This window comes from Setaria viridis, chromosome 8 (genome assembly GCF_005286985.2).
Source record: "Setaria viridis chromosome 8, Setaria_viridis_v4.0, whole genome shotgun sequence".
NCBI lineage: Eukaryota > Viridiplantae > Streptophyta > Magnoliopsida > Poales > Poaceae > Setaria > Setaria viridis.
The window spans coordinates 39,823,861-39,841,916 of record NC_048270.2 but is presented as its reverse complement, the minus strand read 5'-3'; the positions used below and the strand labels follow the sequence as shown (position 1 = coordinate 39,841,916).

General features: G+C 46.0%; 2 protein-coding genes across 3 annotated transcripts; both read right to left on the bottom strand.

Annotated features, from left to right (window-relative positions):
• Positions 1-1,471: 1,471 nt before the first annotated feature.
• LOC117866819 (UPF0481 protein At3g47200) lies at positions 1,472-4,395 on the bottom strand. The gene is made up of 2 exons (XM_034751103.2): positions 3,353-4,395; positions 1,472-3,165 (listed from the first exon to the last, which is right to left on the bottom strand). The coding sequence occupies exon 2, from the start codon at positions 3,132-3,134 to the stop codon at positions 1,608-1,610; it is 1,527 nt and encodes a 508-aa protein (XP_034606994.1). The 5' UTR covers positions 3,135-3,165; positions 3,353-4,395; the 3' UTR covers positions 1,472-1,607.
• A 9,843-nt stretch (positions 4,396-14,238) lies between these two features.
• Positions 14,239-16,405, bottom strand: LOC117833760 (UPF0481 protein At3g47200). Of its 2 annotated transcripts, none has more exons than XM_034713357.2 (2): positions 16,264-16,405; positions 14,239-15,960 (listed from the first exon to the last, which is right to left on the bottom strand). In XM_034713357.2, exons 1-2 carry the CDS (start codon positions 16,388-16,390, stop codon positions 14,441-14,443), a joined length of 1,647 nt encoding a protein of 548 aa, XP_034569248.1. In that variant the 5' UTR covers positions 16,391-16,405; the 3' UTR covers positions 14,239-14,440. The 2 variants fall into 2 exon arrangements, with proteins under 2 accessions (XP_034569248.1, XP_034569250.1); XM_034713359.2 differs by having other exon boundaries at positions 16,230-16,403.
• Positions 16,406-18,056: the final 1,651 nt, after the last annotated feature.

Here is an 18,056-nt window from a genome sequence, read left to right as displayed (position 1 = left end):
CAAGTCAACACGTGGACCCCTCTGCTGGCCGATGAAGGTATCGTCCGCATCATGGTCACCCTACTGGACTGCGGTGCCGTGGGTGGGTCCAAGGACTACAGATAAACGGGAAGAACTCGCGTACTAGTGGAGCCACGCTTGCTCAAGCCACTCGCCCAAGATATCATCACCACACTTCCCTAATGCCTAGCCTCACCTGCCTCACTGTTCGCACGAAGCGTGCCACGAACACCATGTCCAGCGCCGCTCGAGTCTCGCCTGGAGGCTGCCACCCCTCAAGATGCTTCCCATCAAGGTCAGTTGCTTCTGCTCAGGAGGTCAAGACGGTGAGAGAGAAGCTAGGGAGTTCGATTCATCCGCATGGAGCCTTGATTCGCTGGAGCTCAATGTCAAGACGGCAAGAGAGTAGCTGCGCCGGTTAACACTTGCTCCTCCATGATCCCAACCAAACCTAGCTGCCAACCTCGAGCATTGACACTTGCAAACTGCTAGTAGCAGGAACACCCGTTCCCCCGAACAACTAGGGCCGAGCCACGCAAGAATCCCAAGCTCTCTCCATCTCCGCGCCCGTGATGGCCCATTCGTCTTGGCTCGCGACGTGCTCGCCGTGGTCGACTTTCGTGGCGCTGGCTCTGGTCTTCAGCTACGCGTCGAGCTCCTTCCTCAACCAGCGAGCGGCATATGAGTATGACGACCCCTACGGCTCAGACGTCGAGCCGTCAGCGGTGGTGGCGGCGGGGGCGTTGGCGTCGAGGAAGGGGCTCGGGTACCTGCCAGTGTTCACGTACTACATCAGGGGGGGGGGGGGGGGGGGGCTGCCTCTGGGTGACGCGGCTGGTTCACGGATTGGGGAAGGATCGGACCCCTACATATTTGCGGGACGATAGAGGTGTTTTTAGTGTCCGCATATTTTTACAGGGAGGATTGGGGAGCTGTTGGAGGTAAGTTTTGTTTGTTTTTTCTCTAAATAAGGTTTTGGAGCAATTTTAAGAGCTTTTGAAGTTGGTCTAATGGCCAAAATCATCACTGATATATATGTGACGAATCACACAACCGGCGGTGACGCGGCTTTTTGGACCGGCAGTGATAGGGAATTCTATAGTAGTGCATCTGCTTCCTACTACTTTGATTTCTCAAAACTAGTCCCAATGAGGCTAATATACCCACCCAACTAGTCCAAATTGCCCAATTATATCAATTGCAACTGAGGTTGATTTTTGGTAATATACCCACACCCAACTATGCAATTGTTATAATTGATATAACCAACCTCAGTTGCAATTGATATAACCAACCTCAGCTGCTGGCATCTAATGTTGCCCAATTAGCTCATGGCATTGTTAATAAAATCTTTGTCTTATGCAGTCACGTTCCCATATGGTTGCTGGTACCACACCAACCATACTATATCGTATGAACTCGCTGCAGAGGGGCTTGAAGGGAAAAAAAAATGCATTGGTAGACGGCAGAGTGTAGCCATAAAGTAGCCTAGTGACACAGATGAAGTAACAAATCCCATGTACAGCTAGTTTGAAAGCTCCACGAGCTAACAGATAAAAAGACAATACGTACTATCACAACTTCACTACAAGATAAAATAGTTACGGTTAAATCTTAGAACGGGCTTTGAGAGACATGAGCGTCCCTATGATACTTACAAGTACGCTAATGACGGAGAAGGCCGTGAAGATGGCTTTCTTGTTCTTGTAAAGAAACGCATGCACCTTGGTCCAGATCCTCCTTTTGACCTTGTACTTCTCAATCTCTACCATGACGCGGACATAGCATAATCCGCGCAGGGGCAGGCTCTGAAGACCGGTGAAGAAGTCGAGCGCGTCCTTGTTGATGAGCCCTGCTCCTCCTTGCAGGAGATGCTTCGTTCGCAGCTCTTGCACGTCCTCCTCCCTATGCACCAACATGGAGAGGAGGAGGAGGTACGAGCACACGGCAGAGTCTTCTTCTCCAGCATCTAGGAAGTTAGGGGTCGTGCATAGCTCGAGAGCCGCCATGTTGATGAGGAAGCTTGCACGCTCGTCGTCCAGAGAGAGCGGCGCCAGGGAGAGCTCAGCGGAGAGGATCCCTCTCTTGTTGACGCCCATGTGGATGAGCTCTGTGGTATGCTTGGCTGTCAGCGTGATGCCGATTTCGGCAAGCTCGATGGCGCTGACAGATACCGATATCGAGTCTATTTTGGCTCGAGTTTGCAGCTTGGCACTGCTTCTTCCTACGATGTAGAAACGGAGGAGTCCAAGCAGATGCGGTGGCTCGTAGCTCTCATCCAAGACCACAGGCTTTCCTTCGAGCACCTTGCGGTCTTGCAGATATGCTCTCCAATCAGCAATGAAGTCTACCAAGTCGACGGGCCTGAACCTCATGACGGTCTCGACTACCAGCCAGGGGAGCTGGTTCTCAAGCAGCATCAGGTCATGGCGGAGGACCTTTCGGTTGAAGTCGAAGAAGCTGCTCAACGAAGCCTCCATCTCACTGGCGCCATGCGTAGTACACCAGAGCATGTACTGCACCAAGAAGCAGGCGTCAAAGAACATCATGGGTAAGAAGTCACCGTCGCCGATACCTCTCATCACGTCCTTGTCGTAGAGGTGGCGGGCATCGTGCGCGGCTGAGACGACCGAACCATACACCTCCTCAAGCGAGTGGCCCGATTCCCTAACGCAGTGGTAGGCAGCCACACGCTTCACCTTCTCCACCTGCTTCAGCTGGTCATGAAATGACGGCCGGGCATGGTGGTAAGGGCCCATGGCCACCATTCTTGGGACAGAGTACCATTCATCGAACGCTCGGAGGCTTGGAGGGTACCTATGGATCTTCATTCTCATCATGTCCATGTCAACCTTGAACTCCTGTGCTTCCTCCTCGAACTCACGAATTAGGTTGTCATTGATCTTCACGTCGATATCGTGGAAATCGACCTCGAACGGCTCCTGTTCTACTGGTACTTTCTCAACCAGGTCTTCGATACCATATCGTGGAAATTGGAGGCTGCTGCCAAAAATCTCAGTGGCGGCATACTGATACTCCACAGGGAGATCATGAGCCCATACTTCTGGTTCCATGCTCCAATAATTGGACATCTGGAAGTCGCATGGTACCCATACTGCAGCTGGTAATTCCATGCTAGCTGGTTCCAGCTGAAATTATAGTTTTCTGCAAAAAAAATTACTGGTGGACACAAATTTGAAAATGGAGAGTGGAAAAAGGCATAGAAACAGATCACACACAGAAACCAGTAGCTGCTACCATATCAGGAATAATCTCATATGGGACTATGGGAGAAACAAAACTAATGACTTGTTAGAGGCCAAAAGAGAGAAGATCAGAAAGGAAGACTTACAGACGGGCAGAAGAAGGATGGCCTTGTCGACGCTACTCTTATACAGCATAAACCAACCGGCCATATGCATGTTCATTGGAGTACCTTTTTTTTTTTGTTCTGTTCACTCCAATCCAAGCAAGCGGCCACGTAGGCATGTGTGGTTAAGCATAGTAAGGGCATAAACTGGTAGCTGACGACTCGCTATTGGTTTGTCTTTCTCAGTCGTCACTAATGGCCGCTTCTAACCAACATGGACACACTAATGGATGGACCATTCTACCCAACAAAGCTCTCCTGTTTGTGCTACGAGAGCATCAACCAGGCATTTTGGTTGATGGCCCTGTTGTAGTTGGTAATTAACATAGAGTTAGGTGTATGGTACGCAATATTAAATGTCTATCACTACTACAGATGTGACAGAGTACCATTCATCGAACGCTCGGAGGCTTGGAGGGTACCTATGGATCTTCATTCTCATCATGTCCATGTCAACCTTAAACTCCCGCGCTTCTTCCTCGAACTCACGAATTACGTTGTCATTGATCTTCGCGTCGATATCGTGGAAATCGACCTCGAACTCTTGTTCTGGTGGTTTCTCAACCAGGTCTTCGATACCATATCGTGGAAATTCGAGGCTGCTGCCAAATATCTCAGTGGCGGCATACTGATACTCCACAGGGAGATCATGAGCCCATACTTCTGGTTCCATCGTCCAATAATAACTGGACATCTGGAAGTCGCATGGTACCCATACTGCAGCTGGTAATTCCATGCTAGCTGGTTCCAGCTGAAATTATAGTTTTCTGCAAAAAAAAATATAATACTGGTGGACACAAATTTGAAAATGGATAGTGAAAAGGCCCTAGAAACAGATCACACACAGAAACTAGTAGCTACCATGCATTTCAATATTTCAGGACTAATGTCATGGGAGAAACAATACTAATTACTTGTCAGAGACAAAAGGAGAGAAGATCAGAAACTGAAAGACTTACAGACGGGGAGAAGAAGCATGGCCTTGTCGACGCTACTCTTATAGCTGATGACTCGCTATTGCATGGTTTGCCTTGCTCAGTGGTGACTAGTGGCAACGTCTAACCCACATGGACACACTACAGGGATGGACCATCTACCCGAGCAAGCTCTACTGTGCTACGGGAATCTAGCAGCAATTTTGGTTGATGTCGATGCTGTGGTAGTTGGTAACATCGCGTTAGGTGTATGATACGCAAAATTATCTGTGTATATGAGATGCAATGTTGGTTATTCAATTAGTTAGCCCCTTGTCGTGATGCCGTGCTCCAATCACCTGAGGTAAGAAGCCACCAACCATGTTACTGTCTCTTATAATTCATTAGAATTTTACACAAGTTGTTGATCCATTAGGGGGGTTGGTAGAGACGGCCGGAAGAAAAACAATGCACGCCACCATGGTAGTCTCTTCAAGATACTCGTGCTAGTGAATTGAGCTCCTTGCTCGATTTTCTCTTGTGGCTCTCCTGCTGCTAGCTCCATTGCCTCACCAACCCGACCCATCGCCACCTTCACCCCTACCCTGACTTCTGCAGCCGGTTGTCTTCTCCCACCTAATTACACTACGTGAGAAATGATTTGTGCTGGCACAGGCAAATTAGTGGGTGTGAATGGCACACGCCAGCACAAAGATTCGTCCGGTAGACAGGGAAGTACCCGCCACCACAGTGGTCACTGTACTGGCGGGCGACGCAAGCACCCGCCAGCACATATCACCCCATCTGTGCTGGCGGTCTGCTTATGTGGCCTGCCAGCATAGTGCTTTAAAAAAATTGAAATTGTATAAATACTTGGCAAATGATTTCGAAATAGTTTCAAACTTTTACACATGGACATAAAAGTTATTTAGTAAATTTCAAAAATTATTTTTTCAAAGATAACACAAACTTTTAATGTGTAGTTAGTTCACTCGTCACTATAGGTTGAAACACCTCATGAAGTTATAGGGTGTTTCAACCTATAGTGACAAATGAACTAACTATTCATTATCATTTGTATTATCTTTGAAATAATATTTTAAAATTGACTAAATAATATTTATGTCCCTGTGTAAAAGTTTGAAATAATTTTGAAATCATTTGCCAAGTATTTAAATCCTTCTTAAATTCTTTTGAAAGCACTGCGCTGGCGGGCACTAAAGCCGCCCGCCAACACTAAGGTCACTGTGCTGGCGGGTGCTTATGTCACCCGCAAGCAAATATTTGTGCACTACCTCCCTTCTTTTTATCTGCGTGCTCTCTCCTATCCTCACGTCTCTCTCTCTCTCCTCTCTCTCCCCCCTATCCCTTTTATTCCTCCTGTGCGGGTGAGCGGTGGCCGGGGCGCGCGAGGGGCGGGCGAGGGCGCGTGGCCGGTGCAAGTCGAGCCGGGCGCGGGTGCGGAGGACGTCAACAACGCACATCGGTCGGTGCAGGTGCGCAGGCCACAACGACTGCGAGCGGTGGCCGGTCGACTATGGCGTGGAGGGTGGCGGTGGGCATGGGAGCGGCGGGCGGCGGGGACGGTAGCGGCGGTGGGCGTGGAGGGAGGCGGTGGGTATAGCATACATAGTTTTAATAGGCTCTTAAAAAGACTAATTAGGGTGTTAAGAGTACAATTTGAACTTAGGACTCAAACTTGCCCATTTGATTGGAATGCAAATGCACCCAACACATGAAATGTCACTAAAAAGGGCAAGTTCGTCAAACCAAGTCTAACAAAGAGCTAAGTATGAAAAACACTCGAAATAGGTTGGGAATATAGAAAACATCTCAAAAATCCAAAAAGACAAAGTTGAATTGAAATTTCAAACCCTTAAATGGCTAAAAATGCCCTAAAAAGCACTAATTGGGGCAGTTATTAAATTCAGAATTTCATATAACAATTTAACTTTTTGCCAATATAAAAGTTGTAGAGCTTTTCAAAACAAACAACTTTGCTTATTTTGAGTTTTCCCTGGTTTGGAGTGGAAGAGGTTTAGGGTTAAAGTTCAGTGACTTTCAAACTTCATTTAAAAATCCAACTAACTCTTTTGAACCGACGTTCTTCCAAAATTTTCACTCTTTTATCTCCTGATCTAGCAGAGTTTTGAGTATGAGGCCTTTGTAGGTTTTGTAGTTGGAGCTTAGGACAAGAACTTTTGTTTTTGGGTTTTGCCAAGTTTGATTTCAAAATTTTGAGAAAACCTCACCCAAAGATAGCACCAACACCAGCCCTACACGCACGCCACGCGCACCAGTGCGCGGTGACCACGCACGGTGTGCTCACCAGCACCACATCATTCAGGCGCGGACGCCAATGATGGCCACCGATGGGACGCTTCAGCGCAGCCCTTTGTCCAACCGCACGCTGGCGCCATCTTATCCCTCTGCGAAGCATCCTTACCGGCCAATCGCCCCCAGTGCGCTCACACACCTTGGCATCTTGCCGCCGCCTCTGCTTCGCTCCGCTACCATGCCCAATGCCGTTGTTGAGACAACAATTCAGGCTCCCCCTCTCGGCCAACCAACGCGCGCGACAAAGAAATCGCTGCAGCGCCCAAATCGTCGCTCGCCAATCACCAGAGCTCGCCATGTGCATTGCGCCATCGCTGGCCAATGCATGTGCCGCTAGCTTTGCACCAGTCGCTCACCACCCTCCTTCCCTCCCCCAATCTCCGACGAGTGCCGGGGCATCCTTATCTTCACCTTCTTGCCCTCGCCCGGCTATAAAAGCCATTACTCCCTCACTTTCCCAGCACACGTGCGACACTCACCTCCTCTAGAACTCTTCCAGCGCTGTTGCGTCCCTCACCATGGAGCTTGCCCTCCCAAGCACCCCCACTACCTCCTGAGCTCTTCAATACACCATCCATACACCAACACAGCCTCCCGAGCTGCCTCCCGGCCAGTTATGCCGCTATCATCGCTGGAACATAGGTCGCACCACGGCCGCTTCCCCGTCACCGTGAAATGCTACCTCCGGTCACTCTCCACCGGTGAAACCTTGAGCGTGCCCCATCACGTTGAGCAGCTCATCATGCCCGTGCCCTCCCTTTACCCCTTAGCGCCGCCGCTCACCGGGAAATCTGCCGGAGAAGCCGCCGGCCACCCCGAGGACTACATTGCAAGTCCCAAATTCTTTCCAGGGGCTTTAGCGTTAAATGTAGGGACACCATTGTGGTAGTTTAAAACTTCTAGGGACCTCTTTGAAAACTAGGTTTAATGTTTTCTATTTCATTTGGTTTTAAATCGATTGAACTTTGGAAATGCATAAGAAATTGTAGGAAAATGCTAAAAATACAAATCCAACTTTGTCAAACTCCAAATGTTAAGTGGTTTCATAGAAAAATAGTTTTGGACATGCCACTATTGTAGATGTTTCTTGGGGATTTATTTTGTGTTTAAGCCTTTAAACACTCTATAAATCACACAAAATTGGTAAAAAGGTAAATCCACATCTGCTAGTTCAATTGTTATATTCCTGTTTTAGATATGAATTTTGTGGCACTAGTTTAGGTGATAAACACCCTGTTGTGAGTCAAACATTGAAATCCTAGGTTTGGTCTTGCTTTTTGCTTGGTAAATGGAGCAATAGATAAAAATGTGAAACCACTTTTGTTGAGTTCCTGATACAAGTGTTTCCTTAGGAAAACTATTAATCTCTAAGTAAAACATGATGAATCTTGCTTAAACTTTTATGTATGGTTTAACATCTTTAATATATGGGAAATATATGTCCTTATTAAATCATGAGAAAATTTCAGCAGCCTCTGTTGAACCTAGAGAACTCACTGTAAAAATCTCAGGGCCAAAATCGCTATGGAACCTAAGTTAAAAATAGTTATGTGAAATCTACCCTAGGGTGTTGTTTTATTTTTGATGATTTTTGTGGAAATAAAATGAGTACCAAAATTATAAAGTAGCCCACTAATAACGTTAAGAAGCCTCTGGGAAATTTTTAGCACCATATTACACTTGATGCAACCCGAATGAATTTTTGAAGTTAAAGCTAGATAAATGGAATAAGAATGAATATTAAATAAGAAGGGTAAAATGGGAAATGTACATCTAGGATCTTAAGGAATTCAGAAATAGGATAACTTTCGAAAATAACTTGGTCAACCCTAAAGTGACCCACCTTTATTTTTAGAAGTTTAATAGAAATAAACTTTATATAGGTACACAATCACCATCAATCTAGCCCGAGGATTTAAATCGCGAACACACCTTACTTCACCTGAGATGAACCCAGCTTTCTTTTTAGAGTTCAAGTAAGTCAAATATTAATATATGTATACACAGTCACCATCAAGTTGACCCAGGGTATAAAGCACGGAATCACTTTATCTCACGAACAACTCAGTTTGAATCTTGACTTGGGTTACATGTTCATTATAAGCTTTACACTTCTGCAATGTCTTATAAATGCATCTTGTTCATGAAATCGTGAAAGTTGAATATTGCATATGCATCTCGTGTAGAAGCGAATATCGCAGATGGGGCGTACGAACTGCTCTTGATGACCGAGGAAGTACCTACCAAGCTGCATCATGTCGAGGCTGAGCAAGAGCCCAGTCAAGCCACCAACGAGCTCCTTACTAACTTAGAGCAGGAAGGCAAGCCCCGGAGCATAACTCTATTTTTAAAGTTCATGCAATATCTATGTTACTTATGTTTGTGCATTTAAGTTCATAGGAGTTGATTGAAAACTTAGTTGCATGATCTTAGGTGCTTATGGTTGAATACTAGCATGATAGGCCGAGTAGTTGCACTGCTAAATAGGAACTCTGTAAAATTCGAGTGATTTCCTATCACTTGCGAGTTATAGGTGTTGCTTGCCTATCTATACTGCAACCATAAGGATGATGGGCGGGGTCGGGCTTTGGTTCTGATTCGGTGGAATTTGACCCATCTGTCTAGAAAAGATGCTAAGGTGGAAATGTGTTTAGAGCTGTGGTGAAGTGTTTGAAAGTACTAGTCTCATACCTAGTATGTGATAAGGAAGCCTAGTATCTGATCGAACCGGGATGTGGGCGTACCTCCCCACTGTCTTTGGAACTCGGTCCCCTGGTGCATCATGTGGGTACAAGTGCAGTCACGGTACGATGACATTTCGGGACCGTGGGGCATTGTATCCAAAGGAAGTGGGCCCAACCACGTGCCAAGGGATTGATTGGGACGGCTGACATGTGTGGACCCGTCGTGGTACGCAATGTCGTGGGGTTAGATTCACCTTGCAAGGTTAAGAAACTCGATTCGAATTGTCTGCCTCTCACAGTTTGAGACTATTTGACCCACTTCTACACTAAGTAACAAGTGGAACAGAGAATGATTATTTAATGATGATGCTTGGAATAAAATATTTGCTCATCTTACTTGCTTAGAACAGGTGCTCACCTAGATTGGTTAAGCTACTTGACCTGTTACTAAAACTTGAAAGTAAGGATATACTTTAGATGCTTTTGGCAAAAACAAACCCCTCAGCTAAAAAGCCTTGCATGTCTAGAAGTTGGTGGAGTAATTACCACTTGACAGTTAAGTCTGGCTGAGTATTAGTATACTCAGCCTTGCTTGTGGCTTTATTTTCAGGTAATGTGGTAGACGTTGATGAGTGTGCTGCCAGTTTGACTTGGCCGACCCAGCTCCCTCCGGGTTGGACAATCGAGTGGGATCCGTCCTCGGTCGGTGAGGATCGTGTTAATTGATGACATGGTCAGCTTCACCATGAAATTTCTACTCCGACGTCTAGTTGCCATCCTTTTTCCGCTGCTTAAACTCTAAACAATTTACTTTATGCACTTTTGAACTATTATGGTGTAATAATTAAAGTGAGACCTATGTTTAATTTACTGGAATGTTGTAATCTCTAGACTCGCCTTTGTGTGAACATGCTTTTTATTTTGATCCAAAACAAGTGGTTTATTGGGTATAACCCGACAGAATACCAGATTGACTTGATTAAAGTGTCAGTTCGCATGTGAGGTGAAGTTGAGTACACTTTAGTTATGTTAATTTGGGTGGTTCTGCCACAGCGGGCGCGGGAGCGGCGGTTGCGATGGGCGTGGCAGACGAGCAGCGGGCGCGGTGGATGAGCAGCAAGTGGCAACGGGCGTGGCGGACGAGCGGCGGGGACAAGCGGCGGGCGTTGGACGAGCTTTTTTTCGCAAAAATACCTGTGCTGGCGGGTGACGTTACCAGCCGTCAGCACAGAAAGCCACTGTACTGGCTGGTGGCTAATGTCGCCCGTTAGCACAGAAAGCCACTGTACTGGCTGGTGGCTAATGTCGCCTGCCAGCATAGAGCGGTCTGTGCTGGCGAGCGAGCAACCGCTAGCACAGAGCACCATTTATGTTGGCTCAATGTTACTGGCGGGTGCTCGACCTGCCTACACAGATTCCATTTACCCGCCAGCAAAAATCCTTTGTGACCTAGTGATAGGATGAGCCTTGCTTGCCACTACACACACCAACTGCCCGGCCACCACCATCGGCGTAGCACGTACTGCGGCAATTCCTTCAGCCCACCACACTCCCAACAAGACTAACAATCATTAACCCTTGACAATACAGTCACAACACACTAGCTCGAAAATAAAAAGATAAAGATGGAGCCAGCAACATTTTTCTTCAAAATGGTATTCAGGTACATACAGGGACTAGGCATACCAAAGAAATTAAGAACTAAAGAACAGATCGAACATGTTAGATTCAAGGGGAATGCCTTGAAATTCTTGAGTTTTACTGATTCTTACTCATTTAGTTTTCTGAATAAAATTGGATGAGGTTCTATCCCAATTTTCATAAACTAAGATTTAATTAATGATTTAATTAATTAATTCTTATTTATAACTAGCTTTTCTAAATAGAATATGCCTGGTGTTATACATCGGTTTTCATCTATAAAGTTAATATGCTTAATAATAGTATAGATACCTTTTTAATATTAATATGTTTAGTTCAACACAAAATACAAAATTATTCAATTAGATGTCTTATACATGCTTTGTATTTCTAAAGTTAATGACTAAATTTGTATAACTTGTACTTCAATATTTATAAATAAAATATGACTAAGATTATCACATTTTCAATGTTCAAATATACATTATGTTAATTCCAAGTAGGGTATTTATCTGAAATAACCTATGTGCATATTTTATTTAATTAAAATGAATCAGTCTTTTTGTTTCTTTTATAATTCAAACCTTTTGATATCTTTGACTTGTCAACCATAGTTCTGTTTTCAATATTTCTTTCATCGTTTGTGTGATCGTAGAATCTTACCCTATCCTTTAGTACGCTCTTTTAAAATTTTTCTTTTGACTGGTGCACTGTTCTTAGTTGTCATTATTTGCTTGCTTGTATGTTTTTTCCAATGTTTGCAACAAGTAGAAGGAATGCCAGTCCAAGAGATGTGAAGATCCCATAAGTCTGAAGGATAGGAGTATTAGGAACATGAGTTGAAAACTCTGAGCAATGGATTCTTTTGTGGAAAGACAACTGTCCCTAACCATCCTTCTGTCTATGCTTATTTACAATACTATGATAATTTTAATTAGAATATGGAGCGACCACCTAGGAAAATAGTAAATAGTGCAACTAAAGAACTAATGAACTCTGGCTCTGGTCTTGGCTAATTAATTAGAAACTCTAGTTTGGGGTGGTCTTACCAAAACGGCAAAAGGGGCGGCGGCAGATGGGGTGTAGCCCGACCCTCAGACTGATCTGCTATATGGTAGCTTCGCAATTTTGAAAGAGTTTTATGCTCTGCTATTGATCCGGAAACCTTAGCGGGCTACTTCTTATTATGGAATCTTTGCAAAGTCTCCATAGTATCCCTATGCAGTCACACCTCGGTAGTGTGATAAGTGTTTGGCCAACACAACATGATTGAATCTAAAGTTCTTCTGAATTTTTACACGACTTGTGGGTAAAATTGTACAACCTCTGCAGAGTGTCTAAAACGGATATATCGGCCGTGCTCACGGTTCAGAGTGACATACACCCTCACATGATTAAATTACTTGAAGATAATATTAAATTTTTATTATAATAATTTATTGTGACTTGTTGAGTACCAACCATAAGTAGTGTACTCACCCTTGCTTACTGCTGCTCAAAAGAGGAAGGTGTGTGAAGTTACTGAAGATGATGCTAGTTGTACGCGACCCCAACTGATTATCTATGAAGTTTGGATCCTTCGTTTCTATGATTAAGATGTAAATTTCTGATAGACTTTTAAGTTATTATTTATATTTCTTTATGTGATATTATTACTGTTATTCACTAATGATATCACTATATGTATAAAACTATACCGTGCCCTATAGCATTCGGTTTTGTTTTAAAACCATGTAGCCAATCCCATCAGTGATAAAATTTTGAGATCGAGTAGCCAATCCAGTCACTAATAAAAATTGGAGGTGCAACCACCCGCTCTCACTGATAAGAAGTCAGGGTGCGACTTATACCGCCCAGACTTATTTAGTGGCTAAATAATTTCAATCTTGGTATACAGCTGGCACTTGGCATAAATGCAGTTTGCAAATTCCACGGCGGTCATCAAAGAAGTACTAAGTATCTTAGGGTGTGTTTAGATGGGGTGTGTTTAGTTGGGTGCACCACGTGATATATGTATGCACTACCGGAAACCTCAAATTTGCCGAGTGTTTTTACGTTTCCCGAGTGCATTCCCTCGTGCACTTGGCAAACAAGTTCTTTGCCGATTGTTGTACTAAAAACACTTGGCAAAACAAAAATACTAAGCAAATAGGTGGTTTGCCGAGTGTAAAAAAAACACTCGGCAAAGAGGGGGTTTGCCGAGTGTCAAAAGAAACACTCGGCAAAGAAGAAAAATGAAAAAAAACACGCATAAAAAAACCCCTCCCATTCCCACCCCATCCCCTCCCGTTCCCACCCCCTCCCCTCCTCCCGACCCAGCTTGTTCCCACACCTCCATCCCGTCCCAGCTCGCTCCCTCCCCTCCTCCGCCAGCAGCCGGCCCCTCCCCTCCCTCTCTTCCCCGGCGCCGCCCTCTCTTCCCCGGCGGCCGGCCCCTCCCTCTCCTTCCCCGCCGCCCCCTCTCTCTGCCGGCAGCCAGCCGCTCCCTCTTATTCCCCGCCTCCCCCTCCTCCCTCCCTCCCCAGATCCGGCGCCGCCTCCCTGGATTTGGCACTCGGGAGGCAGCTCGGGCATGGCGGCGGTGGGAGGCAGCTCGGGCATGGTGGTGGGCGGCGCCCGGTGGTGGCGTGGTGGTGGCGGCGCCCGTGAAGCCGGCGGTGGCGTGTGCAGCTCGACGGCTTGCCAGCATTGGTCCAGGCGGTGCTCCCCAAGGATCCCAAGAGGAAGTGGGCGTAGATGGGCTGGCGGCATCTGCACGGGGGCGAGGAGGATGCCGGCAGGGGATTGAGTGGCGGCGTGATAGGTCCAGCGGCGTGTTGCTCGAGGGCCCGAGTAGGGAAGCGGTGTGCTTCGCCACCGACAATGGGAGAGCAGCATCGAGGGCGGCGAGCTAGCGACATCGGCGGGAGCCGTGGTGGCGGTCAAGCAGGCGCAGGGGTCCTGCCAGGACCTCCTTCATTGTTTTTTTTATTTTTTTGGAAAAATGTTTGCTGAGTGTTTGTCAGGCACTCGGCAATCGGCAAAGTCTTTGCCGAGTGCCCGACAAAAAACACTCGGCAAACACACTTTGCCGTTAAAATTTTTGCCGAGCGCGGTGCCAAGTGTTACACTGGGCAAAACGTTTGACGAGTGTTTTTTGGGCTTTGCCGAGTGCCATGGGTGATCCTGTATCCCGTAGTGATGGATGGTCTTGGATGATTGCTTGAACCATATGGTTCACCCTTCTTGGTAGATAGTTATACCAAGTGGGATGGTATCATCTCAATGAGTTAGTACAGTTGACTCAACCAAATAAATATCTTGAACCATTTCATACCTGAACTGAATGATACATACAATCAAACACACTCTTAGAGAATAACATCATGAACTCAAAATACGCTAGGTCGAGAATCAGAAGATTAATATGGAGCTGAACATTTTCCTAAAAAACAGCATTAAGATACATATATAGTTACCAAGGAAATCAACAATTGAACCAAGAACATCTCATATCAAAGGGTCTTTTTGATAGACAGAAGAGTCCCTATGATCCCACCAACTGAAACAACACCGGAGACAACCGCGGCGATGGTTTTCTTGTGGTTGTGAAAAAATGCAAACGACTTGGTCTTCATCCGGCTGCTCTCCCTGTAAATCTGGATCTGAACCATGATGCGGTAGTAGTATGGTCCGAAGCGGAGACCCTGGAAGCTTGTGAAGAAGCGGAGCGCCTCCTCGTTGGTGAGCCCTCCTCCTCCCTGCAGCAGACCCCTCACCCGTAGCTCCTGCACGTCCTCCTCCCTGTACACCAACTTGGCCAGGAGCAGGAGGTACGAGCAGACAGCAGAGTCACCATCCCGCGCTGCTGAAAAGCTCTGGACCGTGCAGAGCTCGAGAGCCGCCATGTTGACGAGGAAGCTTGCACGGTCACGGTCCAGGGACAGAGGCGCCAGGGAGAGCTCAGCAAAGAGGGTCCCTTTTTGGTTGAGCGTCATGTCAATGAGCTGCATTGTCTTGTTGGCTGTGAGCGTGATGCCGATTTTTGCCAGCTCCATTGCACTGAGAGAATACGATTTGTCCTTTTTCTCCTGTTTGGGGTACTCGATGTCGCTTCGTCCTACAATGTAGTAACGGAGGAGGCCAAGGAGATGTGGTGGTTTGTAGCTATCATACCAGATGAAAGGCTTTTGTTGGGGAGGCTCATGACGATCGTCCGACAGCATACAGTTTCTCTTTCTAGCAACGAATTTCTTGGATAACGATGGCAAGCGCAATAACCTTATGACGGTCTCGACCACATGCCACGGGAGCTGGTTCTCAAGCAGCATGACGTCATGGAAGATGTCGATACGGTTAGGGCTCAAGAAACCGTTCAAGCTCTGATCTACGTCTCCAGTGTAAGCCCGCGAAAGCATGTACTGCACCAAGAAGCAAGCATCAAAGAACATCATGTGTCGAAAGTCTTCAGGGTTGATACCTGCCATCACATCCTTGTCGTAGAAGTGGCGAGCATGGTCCGCCATGGGGACAACCGCGCCATACAGCTCCTCTAGTGAGCGGCCCGATTGCCTGACACAGTGGCAGGCAGCTGCGTGCTTCACCTTCTCCGCCTGCTTGAGGTGCTCCTTGCCATGGTGGTAGGGGCCGATGGCCACAATCCTCGGCAGGGTATAAGATTCATCGACATCTCCGAGGCATGCAGGGTACCTATGCATCTTCGCTTTCATCATGTCGATATCTGCCTTAAACTCGCCCATTACTTGATCGACCACACTCTGAGCATCACTATCGTTCGAGATCTTGGCTTTCTGATCACTCGTAACATTGTGTTGTTGTGAGGCTGCATAATAGTAGTAGTACTCAGGCACACATGCTTCGAGGCAGGTACCCGGTATGTCGATGGACGCATACTCCACAGGGAGGTACGCTGCTGGTTCTTCAATGCTCCAGTTCGCCAGCTGAAACTCGCAAGGTGCCCATGCTGCAGTGGGTTCCATATGCTCCGATCCAACCGTTAAGCTAGCTGAATTTGCTGCGGTAAGCACGCACGGATCAAACAATTGGACATCAGGAAGTGTGTGACACGAGAGTGCTAGAAACACATCACAGATGGAGAAACTTTTGTTTCATCATTTTTAAAGATCATGAATGGATAAAGCTTCTTTTTTATCGAAAAAGATGGAAAAGCTACAAGCTAGATAGCATATATATCAGGCACCATGTCACTAATCATATGCTACATTATTAATAGATAGTGAGAGAACAATGGAAAGAGAGAAGATATAAAGAAAAACTACTTACAGGCAGGCAGAAGAGAAGCACACAGCCTTCTTACCTTGTGGACGCTCCTCTTTTATAGACAGTGCTTCGAGTTCCTGCAACCATCTTGATCCACGCAAGTACCGATCCGTTGCAACCATCTTGCTCTCACTCACGACAAATTGTACAGCTACGCCAACCATATTCAATCCTATCGACTACTGGAAGAAGAAAAAGGCTCTATGTAAAGAAGCTTGACAGCCTTTTATAGTTTATGAGACCTTCCCGAACGAAGATCGCCACCGCTTGCCTATCTCTGTTTACTGTTTTTAGTTTTTTACGAAGGCTTGGTAGGTTGGTTTTGCTGATCATTTCTCCTCTCTGTGCTTTACCTGCTGTCCTCTGGACTAAAGGAATTACAAAACGCTAGCAAGAACTTGGATGGAGAGGGGCAGAGAGGCATACGTAGAGTCAGGGTTTTAGTCATTGTGTTGGTCTCAAAGGAATTCGACCCCAACAGATATAATTGGAAAGGAAAAACACTTGCAATTTCTCAAAAAATAATGAGTCTCCTTTTACAACGGGGTAGAGCTCCCTTTGACTCATGAGCCATTTTACATCCTGAGAATGTCTTTTCTCACCTACTACATTCCTAGGATATGCCGTACATAAAGGTCATTAAGGTAACGTGTACAAATTGAATTTCCCTACGTAGTCATGCTTCTCACGTCTTTGTGTAGTCAAGCTTCTCACGCTTTCATTCTCTTAACCTCGGGACTTCTCCTCCGTACCAGATCAAGCTTTTAGCCTCGCATCATCACCCTCACGTCGGACGAAACCTTCAACCTCGTGCCTTCATCTTTGGCCCGAGAAAGACACCAAACCTCGTGGCGCCTAGTCCATTATGTTACTTCAAGGGCTTGCAACCTCATGATGTCTCCCTTCAAGTTCCGATCCTGAGTAAAAAGTAGAGGAGTTGAGAGCCTGGTATTAGAGACTAGCTTCGAACACTCGAGGGTAAGTTAAATTGTAGCTTAGTTATCAGCCAATAGTTGTTAACTTCGAAATCTCAAAGTAGCAAAGAAGATGCGAGGTTAACTTACGAGGTTACCCGAGTTTTGTTTCTTGGTCCAAAAGTTGCGAGGTTAGGACGTTTCTGCCTATGAATGGTGCTCAAGGTTGTTTAGTTTTTGGACAATCCCCGACACATTGCTTAATTGTGGCCGGATGACAAGCGTTTTGAATATAAAAATACTAAAAAAGAAAAGGTTCATATAAAAAATAAAGAAAATAGAGAGTAATTACGGGGAAGGGGAGAGACCCCGGTAACTGACCTGCAACGTATACATGCATATGTGTGTTAGGCAAACTAACCCCACCCAGATTCACAGACTACAGGATGGATCATGTGCCTGATCGAGCTGGCAAAAATTGGTATCGAAAGCTCTAGTGCCACATGCATGGTGTTAGTCCGTGTATATTAGATTAGATGCAACCTAAGTTGGGGCATTAACACGTAGGCGTAATGCCATTGGCCGATCCACTGCAGTAAACACCATGCAAAAATAAGAATGGTTAAGGCACGATGTTTGTTGACGAGATTTGAAGTAAGAATCTGAATCATTGGAAGTCCATTTTAGAAATTCTGGCCCTCATCATATTATCTGTGGCCCATGCAAGTAGTTAGATTTGCGGTAATTTAATGTATCCGTAACTCATTGATGATACCGCACCGGCATATATATAGTCTGGGAAATGCTAGAGTACAACAATTTCTGCATTTACCATCCTTGCCATCTCTCTCGACCGCGCATGTGAAAATCCATGGTTAGGGAAGCTCGAGGCATGCTAATGTTTTTTCGTTCCCAT